Source organism: Bubalus kerabau, chromosome 2, assembly GCF_029407905.1.
Source record: "Bubalus kerabau isolate K-KA32 ecotype Philippines breed swamp buffalo chromosome 2, PCC_UOA_SB_1v2, whole genome shotgun sequence".
Taxonomy (NCBI): Eukaryota; Metazoa; Chordata; class Mammalia; order Artiodactyla; family Bovidae; genus Bubalus; species Bubalus kerabau.
This window is the reverse complement of record NC_073625.1, coordinates 189,838,544-189,857,497: the sequence shown is the minus strand read 5'-3', so window position 1 is coordinate 189,857,497 and position 18,954 is coordinate 189,838,544. Positions and strand designations below refer to the sequence as shown.

Below are 18,954 nucleotides of genomic sequence, written 5' to 3'. Positions count from 1 at the left end.
CCAGGCAAGAATACTGGAGTGGGTTGCCATTCCCTTCTCCAGGGGATCTTCCCTACCCGGGGATCAAACCCAGGTCTCCTGCATTGCAGGCGGATTCTTTACCATCTGAGCCATCAGGGAAACTGGCCTTTATTTAAGGTGTGCTAACTGGATTTCTCAATACCCTGGTTCTTCAGGAGTGGGGTCCATTCCCACCTAGACCTCAGGTCAGCCCAGAAATCAGCCCACTGGGCTTTCCTCTTCTCTCCAGCCTGCTAGGTTTCTTCAGCAAAGGGCTGCCTCCAGTCATCAGCTGGCTACTGACCTCAGATTGGAGGCGAATGGGCCGGGTGGGCTGAACCACTCCCCTGGGGGCTCACCGCACTCGGGCAGCCCCCAGGCCCCCGGTGTAGGTTACAGAGATGCTGACCGGTTTCCAGTGTTGACGTTTCAGTACAGAGCAAGAGCAGTCGAAGTGGGACGCCCATGACTTCCACGTCCGTGCTTGCCACGCTCAGAAGGGTCCCTGGCGGGTGGCGGCTCCTCCCTGGAGCCGGTGACCGATATGGGGGGTGAGACCTGGCCTGCTGTCATCTGCACCTCGTATGGCCACATTCTGCGCGTCTGTGAGATTTCCCGGGCCCCACCTGGTACTTCCCCTGAGGCTCCAAGGCCAAGCACTTCCGAAGGAAACTGGGGGACACATGAAACTCGCACCCCGATAATAGGGACCCGGGAGTAGGGGTCTGCAGAGGACGCATCCGCAACCGTGCTGTACTTAAGGAGTTTCAGAACCACGCTAGAACCAAGCCTGCTGGGAGGAGGCGAGAAGGCGGGGGACCAGCGCGAAGGCGGCCGTGCGCCCGTTTGAGGAAGGGCAGGCTCTCCCCGGAGACGAAACGGTTAAGCCTCCCGCAGCGCCCTAGGCGTCCGGTAGGGGTCGCGCGCCGTCGGGAGCGCGGGCGCTCGCGGGCGGGCCTCAGGCGGCCGGGGCCCCTGACGTCACCGCCCCACGGTCGCCATGGCGACGGCCTCATCAGCGCGCGCGTCAGAGCCGCCAGTCTCTTGGCAACCGCCCGATCTCCCGCTCTCCCTCCGCCTGGCGCTCGGCCGCGCGTCGCTCTGGCGTCAAAAGGACGTCAATGGGGATGTATCAATCCGGCGGCGGCGGCGTGGGCGGGGCCGCCGTGGGCGGGGCCGGCGGCGTGGGGGAGTGACGGGGCGGGCCCGGGAGCCCGGGGGCGGGGCCGGGGGCGGGGCGGGCGGCGCGTGCGGCTGGAGAGCGCGGCTCCCGGCTCAGAGCTGACATGCGGCGCAGCCCGGGCGGCAGGCGGCGGAGCAGTTGGTGGCCGGGCAGAGCGAACGGCCGAACGCGCGGCGGGGGCCGCGGGGCGAGCGGCGTCCCAGCCTCGGCGCTCCGAGGGCGGCGGAGGTGAGGCGCGGCCCGGTGGGCCGGTGGCCGCCGCCGGGCTCGGGGCTGCGGGCTCGGCGGCCCCGCAGGTGCGCGCGCGGGGTTTTCGGGCCGGGGCGCCGCCGCCGGCTTCCCCTTTGTTGTGCGGCAGACAGCTGAGGGCCGTGGGAGCGAGGGTCCAGGGCTCAGGACGGAGTCGCGCGCGGGCGGCGGTCCACGCGCCCCGCGGGGCTTGGGACCCGGAGCCTTAGCGGATCCTACTGCGGGCGGCGGGCGTAAGAGCGGGGCGCACGGCTCCCGGATCGGGGCTCGCGGTGGAGCAAGTCGCCGGCGGGGGCGGTGGCCGCGGGTCCGCGCGCCCGGGGTCGGGTCTGCAGACGCCGAACTGAGCGCGCCCCCCGCCCGTAGGTGCGGCCCGGAACCATGGTGATCATGTCCGAGTTGAGCGCGCCCCCCGCGGGCTCGGGCCAGGGCCAGCAGAAGCCTCTCCGGGTGGGCTTCTACGACATCGAGCGGACCCTCGGCAAGGGCAATTTCGCGGTGGTGAAGCTGGCCCGGCATCGAGTCACCAAAACGCAGGTGCGTGATGGGGGCGGAACCCCGGGGTGGACCCTTCGCGGGTGGATACCCCCTTTCCCCGGAGTCGGGGAAGCTGGTGAAATCCCTGCTTGTGGGGGCCATCGTCCCAAGGTCGAAACGCTGACAGTTTTTATCAGTTCGGTATAGAAAAAAATGCGATATGTTATGATTATGCGTAAATTGTACACATCCTGGGGAGTAGCAAAAAGGATAATGACCAAATACCTAGGAGTGCAGCTGGAGCCTGTAAAACGAGTCTGCAGAGACTTAAGACATTTATTGAACTTTGACTTTTTTGGTTACTTTTGTTATTTTCCTCCCTAAGTTTTTGTGACCTTTGGGGACATGAAGTGTTTTAGAAATTAACCTGCAAAAAACGAAGTGTGTAAATTAGCTTAACGCAGAGAGTTTTATTTCAACAAAATATCCTTTATTAATAATTTGTAGGTTGCAATAAAAATAATCGACAAAGCACGATTAGATTCAAGCAATTTGGAGAAAATCTATCGAGAGGTTCAGATCATGAAGCTTCTGAATCATCCTCACATTATAAAGCTCTATCAGGTAAGGATTCAAGTGTGCGTTCTACTGTTACTTCTGGCAAGTGTATCATTTTTTAATTTTCAACAACTTAAGTCTACAGTTTCTGAAGGTTGTCTTGCTGGGTGGGAGTCAGGGAGTTGATTGTAGAAGGTAAAAAGATTGATTTTTGTGAGCTGTGCACTTATTTTTTCTTGCTTTTGGATCATAATCCAGATTTGCTTCATTAAAGTTTTATTTGATACTGTTACTTGCTCCAGTTTTGGATGCGTTGGAGGTCAATTGTTAAATTTACTATGAAAACAAACAAAAAAACACACAGATTTCTGTATTGCTGAGAGTCAACCATTTAGTGTGAAAGGACAAATTTGAGTCTAGACACTTCTACCTCGGCAGATTTTTAATAAACTTTAAAACTAGCTGCCCTTACCAGTTTTTGTAAACTTACCTATGCCAAGGCAGCAGTGAGCATTTGTCTCTTCTGTTTCAACCCTCACATCAGAAATGGAGACATAAAACACCTGTGCCCAGGTGAGAGCAGGGAACCTGACATCTAATCCACATTGAGAACGTGCCTCACCCTGTCCGCCTATTGGTTTGCTTTGTGACTTTATTTTTGTTCTCCTGTTACGACTAATAAATTGTACCTTTGGAAACTAGGTGCTGATTTTATTAGGACAGCAGAGCGATCTCTTCCTTAGCCAGCCACTTCCGTAGAATGAACTTAGATCCACTTCGGAAGGATGTGTTCTTTGCATTCACCCAGTTGTGTTGGGTATAAGTTCCTTTTGAGGAGTCTCATGAAACCCTGTGGATCCGAGATGAATAGAGGACGGTGTGTGTGTGTGTGTGGGGGGGGTGTGCCCTTGGCAAGTCGAGGTGGAGAGAGGACTGTGATTGAAGTGACCCTGGGGAAGGCTGCTGCCCTCGGTTACAATGAAGGATGAGGGAGTCACAGGGCTCGTGTTCCCCTAATGACAGTTTACTCGGAATCGTTAAGTGCACAGCTCACGTCACGTGCACTCCGGTTCATGTTTTGTTTCTGTTGTCATTTTTGCGTCGTGAGGCCAAGATAAGATGTTTCCTCCACGGTCACTGATGTCAGTGCCTGAGCAATGTGCCCGCCCCGTTTCCGCAGGAGTGGGCTAAAGCCTGCCTGCCTTTGACTTTGCCGGGGGGGATGAGCCAGGGCCTTCCCCGTCTTCCTGTCCTCTGCTGACCCTGGGCAGGAGGAGCCCGGGTAGCCAGCTGCCTAGCCCCTGGGATCCACGCTGAGGTCTTTTCTGGGGGTGAATTTGCTCACCGCTCCAGGAGCTGCTGTTGGAAGATGACGGGCTCAGTGGGCAGCTCTCGTTGTGACACTGTTGTCTGATTTGCATCCAGCTGGCCCGGGCCCCGGAACCTTGGAGAGACACTTCAACTCTTTCCTCGAGGTTTTTTTTTTTAAACTTCAAACGTGTTGACTCTTAAATCTTTCTGCCTCTCTTTTTTTAAACTGAGGAAAGGGATAAACTTCAAGTCCCTCCACCACACAGGTCCAGGGCAGTTACAGTTGTAGCTAAACTGCATTGTGTCTGCTCTTCTCTTTAAGTTCATGGCTCAAAGTACCTTTTTAAAGGAATAATTACATTTTGAACCTCGAAGAGCTCTTTTTTAAATAAGGATAACTTCCTCTGAAATAGTCCCTGGTGGTCCGGTGGTTAACACTTTGCCTTCCAATGCAGGGGTTGTAGGTTTGATCCCTGTAAAGGGAGCTAAGATCCACATACCTCGAGGCCAAAAAACGGAAATATAAAACAGAAGCAATATTGTAATCAATTCAATAAATAGTTTAAAAAATGAAATATTTTAAAATACATGAGTCTGTTTTACTCCTTTCAGTACCAAAGATTTGAATTTGACTTTGTTTCTTAGTTATGTTTTAAACTCTTAAAAAAATCTTTTTTACAACATGAAATAAAATTCTCGGATCAGTAAACGAACCTTTCAAGGTGTGTTTGACATTGGCTGTTGCTATTGACACACACGCTGAGCGGTTTGCTGTACAGAGAATGGTCTTTCATAGCTTACCTGGCAAAGCCGGCCTCTCTCAGCCTAATGTTTCAGGTCAGTCAGTAACGCAAGTAGGGAGGGGAACTTCTTATCTATTATTCAACTTGTGCCGGCCCTAGGCATGGATAATCTGTTGTCTGCTCAGCTTCTAGTAGAAAGGCCTTGCAGAACTCTTAGCATCTATTTTACTTCTGGGGCCTGCAGAGCCTTCACTTTGGGTGAGGAAAGTGAGTTAAAAATACGGCAGAGGCAAGTTGCAGTCCGAGCAGATGTTTTTGGAAGCAGATGCGTATTGAGGTGGACGGGTTAGTGAGGAGCTCACATCTGCTTTTAAAAAACTTCCTGAGTAGGAAGTCCCTTTGTCTCTTTATTGCGGAAGTTTTTCTTTCCCTATTTTTTGAAATAACAAATATACTTATTCTGGAGAAGTTAAAAATTTACAGGGTTTCAAGCGGATTCTATATACCATTGGTATGTTCCTTTTTCACACGATTAAACGTTAGGTCTTTGTTTTTTTAGGTTATGGAAACGAAGGATATGCTGTACATTGTCACTGAATTTGCAAAAAATGGAGAAATGTTTGGTAAGCCATGCTGATTTTTGGTATCTATTGGAAAGAAATGGTAGTAACTTGTTCCCACTCGCCCCTCCAGTGGTGGGGTCTCCCCAGCGTTCTTTCTCTGTGCCCCGAGTGACAACTGGACTTTTGGGTTTGGGGCTAGAGCTTCGTTTTGTCCCTCCTCAGATTACTTGACCTCCAACGGGCACCTGAGCGAGAGTGAAGCCCGGAAGAAGTTCTGGCAGATTCTGTCAGCCGTGGAGTACTGCCACAGCCACAACATTGTCCACCGGGACCTAAAGACGGAGAACCTGCTGCTGGACGACAACATGGACATCAAGCTGGCGGGTGAGGGCCAGGAACGTGCCCAGTGGGAGGGTGCCTGCGGGTGAGGGGCCGTGAGTGTGCTCTGTGTGAGGGGTGTACCTGCCTGCCAAGGGTCCGTGCTTTCTTGCACGAGCCTTTGAAACCTCGACCTTGCTGTTTCCGCCACAACTTCATCGCCTGTTTCTTTGCCTCTCAGATTTTGGGTTTGGGAATTTCTACAACTCAGGAGAACCTCTGTCCACGTGGTGTGGAAGCCCCCCATACGCAGCCCCGGAGGTCTTCGAGGGGAAGGAGTACGAAGGCCCCCAGCTGGACATCTGGGTAGGAGCCTGGGTGGTACATGGGACATGCGTGGGGCGGGGGGGTCTGGGGGGGAGTCAGGTGCATGTGGTGGGGGACTTGGAGTGCGCATGGGTGTGTGGGGTTGGAGGAGGTCTGGAGGGGATGCAGGTGCGCAGGGTGGGGGGCTCGGATGGGGCACGGGTGCACAGGGCGGAGGGCTCTGGTGCCTTGGCACGGGTGCTGACCTGGTCCTCCTTCTGCAGAGCCTGGGCGTCGTGCTGTACGTCCTCGTGTGCGGGTCTCTGCCCTTCGATGGGCCCAACCTGCCAGCACTGCGGCAGCGGGTATTAGAAGGCCGGTTCCGCATCCCCTTCTTCATGTCCCGAGGTAGGTGAGGACCTGGCCTCCTCCACGCGCACGGGGTTGGCAGCCTGCTGGCCATGCGTTGGGTAACCTGGGATGAGAGTCTGAGGGGAGGAGGAGGAATTCATTTCCTGCAAGGCCTGCCTGGCTGTCTTCTGAGTCTGCCGTTGGGCCCGGCAGCCAGTCCCGTGTCGCCGCGGGGTGTTTACCAGGTGCCTATGAGGCTGCTTATGGGCCCTGCTATGGGGCTGGCCTGTCCCTTTGCAGGCTGTTGGGAAGCCGGCTGGGGCCCAGTGTCCCAAGTCTCACCCACCCCACACTGGGCTTCTCTCTTCCGCTCTGACTGCTGCCTAGTAACACACAGGATGGGGGTTCTAGGTGGTTCTCAGTCTAGTGGACTCGAGGACCACGTCCTCCAGCGGCCGATCCCTCAGCCGGTGGCTCTCCTTGCTGGCAGTTCTCTTGGCCTCTGTGTTCCCTGGGACGGTCACTGGTCTGCTTGCCATTTGCTGGGGAGCCGTGTGCCCTGCAGGAGCCCAGGCGGGAGGTGGGAACGCATGGGCAGGTGGCCTGTGCACAGACTCAGTGCTCCGCTCCCACCTCCAGACTGCGAGACGCTGATCCGCCGCATGCTGGTGGTAGAGCCCGCCAAGCGCATCACCATCGCCCAGATCCGGCAGCACCGGTGGATGCAGGCCGAGCCGGCGCTGGTGCTGCCGGCCTGCCCAGGCTTCTCCCTGCTCGGCTACACCTCCAGCGTGGGCGACTACGACGAACAGGCCCTGGGCATCATGCAGATGCTGGGCGTCGACCGGAAGAAGACCGTGGAGGTGAGCCGCCTGCCTGCCTGCCTGCCTGCCTGCCGTGGTGGGGAAGAGGGCGCCTTCCCTGGGTGGCTGAACGGAGAAGCTGGCTCTTGCCAGCCAGGTTAGAATGGGAGCAGCATGGCTCATTTAAGGGCTGCTTGTCGGCTAGAAAGGGTACTCTCGTCCGCCCCAGAATAACCCCAGAGTGGTCTCGTCAGGGACCGTCCCTTCTGCCAGCCCCTCTCTGACCCCTGCCCCCCCCTTCTGTGCCCCTAGTCACTGCAGAAGAGAAGCTACAACCACTTTGCAGCCATTTATTACCTCCTCGTGGAGCGGCTGAAGGAGTACCGGCTCGCCCAGCCAGCCCGCCCTGGCCCTGCCCGGCAGCAGAGGCCCCGGAGCACAGACCTCAGTGGTTTCGAGGTGAGGGGGCAGCGAATGCCTTTGATTCCTCACCCCCAACCTGTGTCTCTGCCTTGGACTGTGTACCCAAGTTAGGAGTCCCCCTCTCAGACACCCCTAGGAGGGGTTGCAGGCCGAGCCCTGAGGTCACATCCCCTCATCCGTTAGGCACTGGATAGGGATCCTGTGTGAGCCGCTCGCTGGCAGACGGCGTGATGGAGAGGGGGTGCCAGCCTCTCTGCTGGGGTTCAGACCCTGCCCATCAGCTCCCTGTTCCTTCACTGCCCCTGGTGCCACCTCCCGGCCGCTCCTCCTGGTCTCCCTGCTCAGCGAGGCATTGGAGAGAGGGTGCACATGTCCTGAGCCTGTCCGGTCACAGCTGAGGCTCGTTAACTCAGAAACCAGCCTGGTCTGTCAGGTGACGCCGTGTTGCTGGTGGTCGTTCCCTGCCGCTGTGCCTCACGGCCTCTGTCTTCGTCTGCTGGCCCACAGGTGCCTCAGGAAGGCCTCCCTGGAGACGCTCTCCGCTCCGCCCTGCTGTGCACGCAGCCCCAGACCTTGGGTCAGTCTGTCCTACAGGCCGAAATAGACTATGACCTCCACAGCTCCCTGCAGGTGTGTGAGCGCCTCTCGGGCGGCGTCCGGGGTGGGCGCATCTGGTCCCCAGTGGTGGGGACGCTCCCGCGCCTGGCCTCACAGTCTGTGTATGTCCCTCACAGCCCCTGCTGTTCCCTGTGGACACCAGCTTCGGCGGGGTGTGCCGGCATCGCTCCATCTCCCCCAGCAGCCTTCTGGACACGGCCATCAGCGAGGAGGCCAGGCCAGGCCCAGGCCTGGACGAGGAGCAGGAGGTGCAGGAACCCCTGCCCAGCAGCACAGGCCGGAGGCACACGCTGGCCGAGGTCTCCACCTGCTTCTCCCCAGGCGCCCCCCCATGTAAGTGTCCCTGGGGGCCAGGCACACACCTGACAGGTGGGCTTAGGGGCGGGGCAGCCTCTTCTGACAGGGCTCCGGGTTTGCCGTTCCTGAGCACCCGAGGCCTGTGGACCACACTTAGACCCCACAGGCAGCTCTCGAGCATCAGGGCTGGAGGGGAATTTAGCCGTCCTCAGAGGCTGGCAGGCAGCTCCTTGGCCCAGGCCCCCCTGTGTCCCGGGTGACAGCTCCACTGTCGGCTGTGGAGCCCCGAGGTGCTGGCTGTCAGGCTCCCTGGACTCTGGTAGCCTCTGCCTGTCACAGACGTCCTGTCCACAGTTGAGGGTAAGGGTGGTGGGAGATACAGCTGTCGGCCCCATCAGAGGGCTGGGTTTGCAGGAGACGCTGCAGAGGATGCAGAGCCCCAGAGGCGTGAGTGCTTGGACTCATGGTGAAGTGTTGAGCACTGGGGGTGGGTCTGGCCTCAGGGTCACCAGGGCCTCAGCTGCACCCGCTCCCCGCAGGTATTGTCGTCTCGCCCTCTGTGGCCAGTCCTTGCGAAGGCACCAGCTCAGACAGCTGCCTGACCTCTGCGGGCGATGGCCTACCTGGGCTCAGTGGACACCTGGCTGCTCAGGGGCTTGTGGGTGCCTGCTCCCCACTCAGACTGGCCTCGCCACTGCTGGGCACCCAGTCTGCCACGCCTGTGCTGCAGGCGCAGGGGGCCCTGCGAGGAGCTGCCCTGCTGCCCGTCAGCTTCCAGGAGGGCCGGAGGGCGTCAGACACCTCGCTCACTCAAGGTGACTTTCCCTTTCATGCCCACTTCCACCTTCTCTGGGAGACCCGAATGTACCCACTTCCCCCGGGGGCAGGGCATCACTTTGTCCCTTGTGGCAGGTGGCTATCCTCTCTCCAGGCAGTTCTGCTAGAGCAGCAGTGCCCCTCCAGGCAGGCCAAAGCTGCTGCCTGGGTTTTAGATGCCCTGGCTTCTAGGACAAACTCATGTGGTTTCTAGAAGGTGGTCCTAAAAGCCCAAGAGATGCTTAGATGCCAGGCAGCGGGTCCCGACCTGGAGGAGGGATGGTCAGGGAGCCCCCTGCCATGAAGGCAGTCCACATCAGGCTCTCCCAATGCCCCCTCAAGGCTTGTGGGATGCTGAGGCCCCCTGTACTGCTCACTCCTGCCTTCCATAGGGGTGGAAGGATCCACTGTCTGCCCAGATGTGTGCTTCTTCAGGGCTGGAATTGCTGTCCCAAACCAAACCCTAAAAGGGGATAATGTCCCAACTGGGGGGCTGTCGTGAAGTGATGGGGTGACCAGAGGGCCCCTTGATCCTGTAGGAAAGTGCTGACCCCCCTCATCCCACCATGTCACACCACGCAGCCCCCGTTACTCCTCCCACTGCCTGGAAGCCCCAGCAAGCTACAGGCCATTGGTTCTGGGCTGGGGGACAGGTCTGGACACGTGTTGGTTTTGCCTCCCCCAGGGCTAAAAGCCTTTCGGCAGCAGCTGAGGAAGAACGCGAGGACCAAGGGGTTCCTGGGGCTGAACAAGATCAAGGGGCTGGCGCGCCAGGTGTGCCAGCCCTCGTCCTCCAGCCGGGCCTCCCGGGGCGGCCCGCATGCCTTCCAGCTGCCCGCGCAGAGCCCAGGCCTGCACGGCGGTGGAGCCGGCAGCTGGGAGGGCAGGGGCATGCTGGAGGACGTGCTGCAGCAGCAGAGGTAGGCCCGTGGGCATGGCTGAGACCTGGGCAGGGCTCGCAGACCTCGGGGCTCCTGAGTAACGTTAGCCCTGAGCGCCTTCCCTGTGGCTGGGGGCGGGGGCGGGGTGCATCGACTGGTGGGGGAGGGAGGGGGCAGCGAGGAAGAATGTCATGTCTGGTTGGCATCTCTGAGCTGCTCTGAAAGCAGGAGGGGGAAGGAAATGTCAGGAATTGCTCAGGGATTAGTCACACACAGAATGGCGTGTTCTGAGCAGCCCCAGCCCGTGGTTCTGTGGGGTAGGCCTTCCAGCTCTGGCAGGTGGAAACCCGATCGTGTGGCAGTCTGGCTGGGCGGTGGGGGGGGCCGCGAGCCACCAGCCGGCCGGCACTGACCTGCTCCCACTGTCCCTCCGTCCGGCCAGGTTGCTCCAGTTACAGCACCACACGATGGCCCCAGCCGGCTGCCAGCCAGCCCCCTTGGTCCTCGCCCCCTGCGACGGTGCCCTCCACATGTCAGGACTGCAGAAGGATCTGGGGCTGGGGCCCAGCCCTCTGCCTCCGCCCCACCTGCTCCAGGCCGGCGTCTCCCCGGTGGCCTCAGCCGCACAGCTCCTGGATGCCCACCTGCGCATTAGTGGCTCCACAGCTCCCAGCCCCGCCGCAGCAGCTCCCCAGCCGCGCTTTGCCATGCTGCCCGTGAGCCTGGAGCCCACGGGGCTGCCCCATGGGGACTGTGAGATGGAAGACCTGACCTCAGGCCCGCTGGGCACCTTCGTCCTGGTGCAGTGAGGGCCCCGGCTGGGACGGCTTTCTTCTTGAAGCAATAATTTCAGAGTATGTGAAGATGGTTCCCGACGCAAAGCCAATAACTTTCCAGAAGCGAAACAAGCAATATGTTTGGTGTTTTGGATTTTTTAGTTTATTATTATTATTTTTTTTTTTTCTTGCACTGAGCAACTGTAACTCCGAGTAGAGACTGGAAACTTTTTGAAGAAAAATAATAACCCAGGGGCCTGTTGTTGGGGCCGGCAGATGGGATGGGGGGAGGGCAGTGGGTGGAGCCGGCAGTGGTATGGGCAGGGTCACAGGGGTGGCCAGTTGGCCCCAGGAAACCATAGCGTGAGCTATGTGTCTCCACTGTGTGTGTATGAGCATGTGTGCGTGTGGATTAGTGGGTTTTTGTTTTTGTTTTTTTTTTCCACAATTCTCCACTTCCTGAAACACTTACGCTTCACTTGAAAACTGTGAACTTTCCGCTTTATGTATCAGTTTTTGAAAAGCTCTAACCTCCAGTCCAGGAGAAGACGATCTACGAGTTCTTGGAATTCTCTCCCCTGAAATCAGAACCCAGAGGATAGTTTTTCTTATCTTTCGAGAGCATGTTGTATAAACAGCTCGGGAGTTAGTTTTCCAGGATTCTTCGCAGGGGCTGCAGAGAGGAACCTGAGTGAGGTCGAGTGAGGTGGGGGCTCCCCTTGGTCACTTGGGCGCCCTCAAGGGAGTCAGCCAGGGAGGTTTCTTCCTCCTGCACCTCTTATTTCCGCTGCTAATTAAGTTTTTATGCATTTCATTATCAGGGTCCAAAAAGAACAACTGACTGGGGGTGGGAAACGTGCAATATGGCGAGTCTGGGATGGGGGTGACCGGTGTGGGGCTGCTGGTGGGGGGACAGCCCACCCTGTCCGGGCCGCACGCTCGGTGGGCTTTCGTTTTAGGAAAGTGTAATGAGAGGTCAGGTCAGTGTTGTTCAAGCTTTGTTCCTTTTTAAAGCAAATACTGTACATGTATATACATAGGAGACAAACATACACTACTTATTTTTTATACTTTTTACTACATTTTTGTGTTCCTGGTTTGAACGTCCCTCTCTGGTAACGTGAGGACGCACCTGGCGCCAGGTCCAGGTGGAGGCAGGGCCAGCAGGCAGCAGACAGGTGCGCGCTCACCTGGCAGGGAAACTCAGGTGGTAGCCGCTGGACTGAGCAGGAGAGCCACAGCTCCCACCCCTGCGGCCGATCAGGGCCGTCCGTCGTCCCCCCCACGTCCCCCCCAACCCAGGTGCCTTCAGCTCACGTTGGCTCTCGCCACCTGCAGCGTTAGGCCCGGGTGATGCCGGCCCAGGTGGTGCCGACCCGGGCGATGCTGGCCCAGGAAGGGGGCCCCTGTAGAAGCCAAAGATTGCTGAGGCCCAGGAGGCGGCCCAGCCTGCGTGTTCCCGGCTCCCAGCCCTGCTGCCGATGCTGCTGCTGCTCCGGGGCTGCTTCAGGATCAGGATAAAGGACTCCGTGTGCCCAGCGGCTGCCAAGTCACCCAAGCCTCTCGTGACTCACACCAGGAGAGTGCCGGAGGCCCTGGGGCTCCAGCTCAGCTCCCTCCAGAGGCACCATCAGCCCTCACGAGGCCGCCCCCCACCCCCGACCCCTCGATGCATCTGTTCGAATGCCATCGATCAAAGGCCTCAGAACTGTGACAAGCACTTTACTCTCACTGCAGTTTTCTCTCGTCGCTGTCAGGCGTGTCTCGTGTTGTGTCCGGCGTGTGCGATGCGTGTGCTGTAGGATTCGAGGCAGCGCTGTCCTGCGAACTGAACGCGGGGGCCTGTCCTAGGCACCGTGCTGTGTGATGAACATGTACATAGTTTGGGTTTTTTTTTTTTTACCATAACTGAATTATTTTATTTCTTATGTTCACATGAGAAACATATGCCAAATGATTAGTGGATGTATGTTTTTTAATTTAATATTTAAATAAAACATTTGGGGAAAAAACCTTGACTTCTTCCCCCGGTTCTTTGTGGGCTCCCTCCTAAGCCGCTCCCTCCAGGTTCGATGAGTCTCAGATCTTAGAGGACAGGGCGAGGTGCCAGCTCCCATGCCTTGCTGAGCCTCAGACCCAGGTTCTCAGTTGCTAGGAGACCTTGGTGGTCCGGGCTAGGGGGTGGGCCTACTGGTTCTCAGACCCCTTGAGCCCAGGTGGTAGCGCTGCTAATCAGCTGGAGGTCCTAACTGCCAGGTCTGTTTTCAGCCTGTTCTCTTCTCCCAGGGTACCATTCATATTTCCCTCTTCAGCCTTAATGTTCTCTGGATCCACCTGTAAATCAAGGCTTTGGAAGAATCTCACAGCCAAACTATTTCCCAGTTTTTAAAGTTGGTGTCACCCCTTTCTAGCAATAAGGCAGATATGGCTGCTAGACAAACAAAGGGTGCTCTTCACTTTGATGCCTGGCAACTCTTTTTTTGGTAAAAAAGAAATTCTTGAACCTTTTCACACCCATTAGGATGATCATTTTGAAAAAAAAAATACTATTTGCAAGGATGCAGAAATTGGACCCCTTTTGCATTGCTTGTGGGGACATGCAATAGTGCAGCTGCTGTGGAAAACTACTGCAGATCTTCAAATAAACAACACCCATGTCATCCAGCAATCCCACTTCCGGGCATAGACCCAAAAGAACTGGATGTAGGGTCTCCGCTATCTCTACACTCGTGTTCATGGCAGCATATTCACAAGAACCAAAATGTGCAAGTAACTCAGTGTCCATCGGTGGATAGGTGGATTAATAGAATGTGGTCCATCCACACAATGGAATATCTGTGTGTGTGTGCGTGCTTACACTTGTGCTCAGTTGTGTCTGTGATCCCATGGACTGTAGCCCTTCAGGCTCCTCTGTTCATGAAATTTTCCAGGCAAGAATACTGAAATGGGTTGCCATTTCCTACTCCAGGGGATCTTCCCGACCCAGGGATTGAACCCGCAAGTCTTGTGTCTCCTGCATTGGCAGGTGGATTCTTTACCACTGCGCCACTTGAGAAGACTGGGATTCCCAGGTGGCTCCATGGTAAAGAATCCACCTGCCAAGCAGGAGATGTGGGTTCGATCCCTGGGTCGGGAAGATCCCCTGGAGAAGGAAATAACAACACACTATAATATTCTTGCCTGGAACATTTCCGTGGACAGAGAAGATTGCGGGCTACAGTCTGAGGGGTCACAAAAGAGTTGGACATGACTGAGAGACTAAACAGCAACAGTGGAATATTGTTCAGCCTTAAAAAGGAAGGAGATTCTGCTATCTGCTATGACACAGATGAACCTTGAGCACATGATGCTCAATGACAGAGCCAGGCATAAAAGAACAAACACTGTGTAATCTCTTTACCAGAGGTCCCAGGAGGAGTCAGACCCATAGAGAAGGGAAGTAGGACGGCAGCGGCCAGGGGCTGGGCATGGAGAGGGAGTGAGTGTTTCATGGGGACAGTTTCAGTTTGGAGGTGCTGGAAATTCCAGAGATGGATGGTGGGGAATGTACCGAATGCCACTGAAATATACACTTATGTAGTTAAGATTGTAGATTTTATGTGTATTTTACCAAAATGAGAAGAAGAAAGATTGTTTCAGGGGGAGATCGAGACCCACGGGATGTCAGGACTCTGTCCTGGGCTTACAGATCTGCTCACAAATCCTTTCCTGTCCCCAGAACAGGAGGCCAGTGGCCACGGGACTTGTGAGGTTTGCGGTGTGTGAAGGGTGCTTTGGCCCCACAACCTACGGCTTGCTCTCCCAGCATTTCCGCACATGGACAATCCCACCTCCGGCGTTTCACGAGGTGTCAGTGCTGTGGAAGTATGCATTCCTGGGGGGGCCTGGGGTGAAGCGAGGCTGAACTAGGCTTTGGTACGTCCTTTAGCACATGATGGCAAGTCTGCGCTTGGGCAGTGACTATGCTGTGGCTGGCTTCCTCGTGTTCAGTGCAGTGCACCTCACAATGCCATCTTCCTCTTGGGGGGATGTGAACACTAACAACCACCAACTGTGTAACATAGCACCCGGCACATGGAGAGCTCCCAGGAGCACACTGACCCTGAAGGAAGTACCCTTCAGGGTACCTACAGGGTTGCCACAGCCCGAGGACACATGTCCGCCAGGGAGGAAGGCCAGTGCAGTGAGTGGCCCAGGCCCCGCTCCATCCGCCTGCTTCTGTTGAAAATGCTGATTCCTCCAGCAGCAGTGCCATATCCATGTGGTTTTACTGCCCAGAGCTCCAGGGGACAGTGCTCCAGAGCCCACCCTGCTTTAGGAGAAAGCATTTTTGGGTGTTCAGAAACATGGTCAGTTTGAGTGAGACTGACTTCTTGGGGAGGGGACAGAGGGAAGGATTTGGAGGGGACAGAGTGATGGAAATTCTGGACTGGAGCTGAGGGCTCATCTCCCCCAGAGAACCTGACCTAAGAGGAACTGGCTTGCTTGCCCAGTTCAGTTGCTCAGTCACATCCAACTCTTGGTAACGCCATGGACTGCAGCATACCAGGCTTCCCTGTCCATCACCAACTGCCGGAGCTTGCTCAAACTCCTGTCCATCGAGTTGGTGATGCCAACCAACCATCTCATCTTCTGTCATCCCTTCTCTTCTTGCCTTTAGCATCAGGGTCTTTTCCAATGAGTCAGTTCTTTGTATCAGGTGGTCAAATTATTGGAGTTTCAGCTTCAACATCAGTCCTTCCAATGAATATTCAGGACTGATTTCCTTTAGGATTGACTGGTTTGATCTCCTTGCAGTCCAAGGGACTCTCAAGAGTCTTCTCCAACACCACAGTTCAAAAGCATCAATTCTTTGGTGCTCAGCTTTCTTTATGGTCCAACTCTCACATCCATACATGACTACTGGGAAAACCATAGCTTTGACTAGGTGGACCTTTGCTGGCAAAGTAACGTCTCTGCTTTTTAATATGCTGTCTAGGTTGGTCATAGCTTTTCTTTCAAGCAGTAAGCGTCTTTTAATTTCATGGCTGCAATCACCATCTGCAGTGATTTTGGAGCCCAGAAAAATAAAGTCTCTCACTGTTTTCACAGTTTCCCCATCTATTTGCCATGAAGTGATGGGACCAGATGCCATGATCTTAGTTTTCTGAATTTGAGTTTTAAGCCAGCTTTTACACTTTCCTCTTTCACTTTCATCATGAGGCTCTTTAGTTCCTCTTCACTTTCTGCCATAAGGGTGGTGTCATCTGCATATCTGAGGTTATTGATATTTCTCCTGGCAGTCTTGATTCCAGCTTGGGCTTCATCCAGCCCAGCGTTTCTCATGATGTACTCTGCATAGAAGTTAAATAAGCAGGGTGACAATGTATAGCCTTGACGTTCTCCTTTCCCGATACGGAACCAGTCTGTTGTTCCATGTCCAGTTCTAACTGTTTCTTCTTGACCTGCATGCAGATTTCTCAGGAGGCACATAAGATAGTCTGGTATTCCCATCTCTTTAAGAATTTTCCACAGTTTGTTGTGATCCACGTGGTAAAATGCCTGGCATAGTCAGTAAAGCAGAAATAGATGTTTTTCTGGAACTCTCTTGCTTTTTCGATGATCCAGCGGATGTTGGCAATTTGATCTCTGGTTCCTGTGCCTTTTCTAAAACCAGCTTGAATATCTGGAAGTTCATGGTTCACATACTGTTCAAGCCTGGCTTGGAGAATTTTGAGCATTACTTTGCTAGAGTGTGAGATTAGTGCAATTGTGCAATAGTTTGAACATTCTTTGGCCTTACCTTTCTTTGGGATTCGGATGAAAACTGACCTTTTCCAGTCGTGTGGCCACTGCTGAGTTTTCCAGATTTGCTGGCATAGTGAGTGCATCACTTTCACAGCATCATCTTTTAGGATTTGAAATAGTTCAACTGGAATTCCATCACCTCCACTAGTTTTGTTCATAGTGATGCTTCCTAAGGCCCCCTTGACTTCGCATTCCAGGATGTCTGGCTCTAGGTGAGTGATCACACCATTGTGGTTATCTGGGTCATGAAGATCTTTTTTGTATAATTCTTCTGTTTATTCTTGCTACCTCTTCTTAATATCTTCTGCTTCTGTTAGGGTCATACTGTTCCTGTCTTTTATTGTGACCATCTTTGCATGAAATATTCCCTTGGTATCTCTTCTTGAGATCTCTAGTCTTTTCCATTCTATTGTTTCCCTCTATTTCTTTGCATTGATCACTGAGGAAGGCTTTCTTATCTCTCCTTGCTATTCTTTGGAACTCTGCATTCAGATGGGTATATCTTTGCTTTTCTCCTTTGCCTTTCACTTTTCTTTTCTCATCTATTTGTAAGTCTTCTTCAGACAACCATTTTGCCTTCTTGTATTTCTTATTCTTGGGGATGGTCTTGATCACTGCCTCCTGTACAATGTCATGAACCGCCGTCCAGTTCTTCAGGCACTCTATCAGATCTAATCCCTTGAATCTGTCACTTCCACTGTATAATCATAAGGGATTAGATTTCATGGCATCCGGTCCCACCACTTCATGGGAAATAGATGGGGAAACAGTGGAAACAGTGGCAGACTTTATTTTTTGGGGCTCCAAAATCACTGTAGATGGTGATTACAGCCATGAAATTAAAAGATGCTTAGTCCTTGGAAGAAAAGCTACGACCAACCTAGATAGTATACTCAAAAGCAGAGACATTATTTTGCCAACAAAGGTCCGTGTAGTCAAGGCTATGGTTTTTCCAGTGGTCATGTATGGATGTGAGAGTTGGACTGTGAAGAATGCTGAGCACCAAAGAAATGATGCGTTTGAACTGTGGTGTTGGAGAAGACTCTTGAGAGTCCCTTGGACTGCAAGGAGATCCAACCAGTCTATTCTGAAGGAGATCAGCCCTGGGTGTTCTTTGGAAGGACTGATGCTAAAGCTGAAACTCTGGTACTTTGGCCACCTCATGCGAAGAGTTGACTCATTGGAAAGGACTCTGATGCTGGGAGGGATTGGGGGCAAGAGGAGAAGGGGACGACAGAGGATGAGATGGCTGGATGGCATCACCGACTCGATGGACATGAGTTTGAGTGAACTCCGGGAGTTGGTGATGGACAGGGAGGCCTGGCGTGCTGCAATTCATGGGGTCGCAAAGAGTCGGACACGACTGAGCAACTGAACTGAACTGAATGGTCTAGTGGTTTTCCCTACTTTCTTCAATTTAAGTCTGAATTTTGCAAAAAGAAGTTCATAATCTGAGCTGCAGTCAGTTCCCAGTCTTGTTTTTGCTGAACGCATAGAGCTTCTCCATCTTCGGCTGCAAAGAATATAATCAATCTGATTTCGGTGTTGACCATCTGGTAAGGTCCATGTGTAGAGTCTTGTGTTGTTGGAAGAGGGTGTTTGCTATGACTAGTGTGTTCTCTTGGCAAAACTCTGTTACTCTTTGCCCTGCTTCATTCTGTACTCCAAGGCCAAACTTGCCTGTTACTGCAGGTATGTCTTGACTTCCTACTTTTGCATTCCAGTCCCCTATAATGAAAAGAACATCGTTTTGGGGTGTTAAAACTAACATCATTCAACTTCAGCTTCTTCAGCATTACTGGTTGGGGCATAGACTTGGATTAATGTGATATTGAATGACTTGCTTGGGGTGGAAGGAAAAATTGTTAGTCCATTAGTTTTCTAATTTTTAAACTTTATTTTGACTATATTGGGTCTTCACTGAGGTGCACAGGCTTTCTCTAGTTGCAGTGTATGGGTTTTCCTTGTGGAGTGTGGACTCAGTACTTGTGGTGAACTGGCTTCTCTAATTGCAGCGCATGGGCTTAGTTGCCCCAAGGCATGTGGAGTCTTAGTTCCCTGACCAGGGATCAAACCCATGTCCCCTGCATTAGAAGGTGGATTCTTAACCACTGGACCACCAGGGAAGTCCCCCATTAATTTTCCTTCCAGAGTAGTAGCAGGGAGTCTCAGATGCCCATGGGGAGCACAGCCAGCCTGCAGCATGACATTTGACTTTGGGAGGGGGTCCTGAAGAGGTTATCTGGGATGGAGATGTCTTTAGGGGACCCACCCTAGGTTTTCCAGGTCTGGCTCTGTGGGCTACCATCCATGGTGAGAGGAGGCAAAGGGAAACAGATGGGCCTGGAGGACAGTGGAGGGGTAAGGGGGAGGGGAAGAGGGAGGGAAGGGAAGGAGGAGGGGAGGGGGAGGAGTGTGGAGGGAGAAAAAGTGAGCTTGTTCATTCCCCCTCCCTTAGGGGAACTCCCAAGTCTCGGTCTGACTCACTCTTTAA

General features: G+C 54.2%; 1 protein-coding gene across 1 annotated transcript; it reads left to right on the top strand.

Annotated features, from left to right (window-relative positions):
• Window positions 1–1,257: 1,257 nt before the first annotated feature.
• Window positions 1,258–10,889, top strand: SIK1 (salt inducible kinase 1). Its single transcript, XM_055569763.1, has 14 exons — window positions 1,258–1,411; window positions 1,799–1,969; window positions 2,417–2,533; window positions 5,081–5,144; window positions 5,307–5,468; window positions 5,644–5,768; window positions 5,993–6,116; window positions 6,699–6,922; window positions 7,175–7,321; window positions 7,793–7,915; window positions 8,020–8,236; window positions 8,740–9,015; window positions 9,702–9,936; window positions 10,340–10,889. The coding sequence occupies exons 2-14, from the start codon at window positions 1,814–1,816 to the stop codon at window positions 10,704–10,706; spliced, it is 2,337 nt and encodes a 778-aa protein (XP_055425738.1). The 5' UTR covers window positions 1,258–1,411; window positions 1,799–1,813; the 3' UTR covers window positions 10,707–10,889.
• Window positions 10,890–18,954: the final 8,065 nt, after the last annotated feature.

What these genes read in the sequence shown, in the direction of transcription:
- SIK1 (XM_055569763.1), top strand. Translation starts at nt 1,814, where the DNA reads ATGGTGATCATGTCCGAGTTGAGCGCGCCCCCCGCGGGCTCGGGCCAG. An exon ending in CTCCCCAGGCGCCCCCCCAT is followed by an intron (nt 8,237 to 8,739) that starts GTAAGTGTCCCT and finishes CGCTCCCCGCAG; the next exon opens with GTATTGTCGTCTCGCCCTCT. An exon ending in AGACACCTCGCTCACTCAAG is followed by an intron (nt 9,016 to 9,701) that starts GTGACTTTCCCT and finishes TGCCTCCCCCAG; the next exon opens with GGCTAAAAGCCTTTCGGCAG.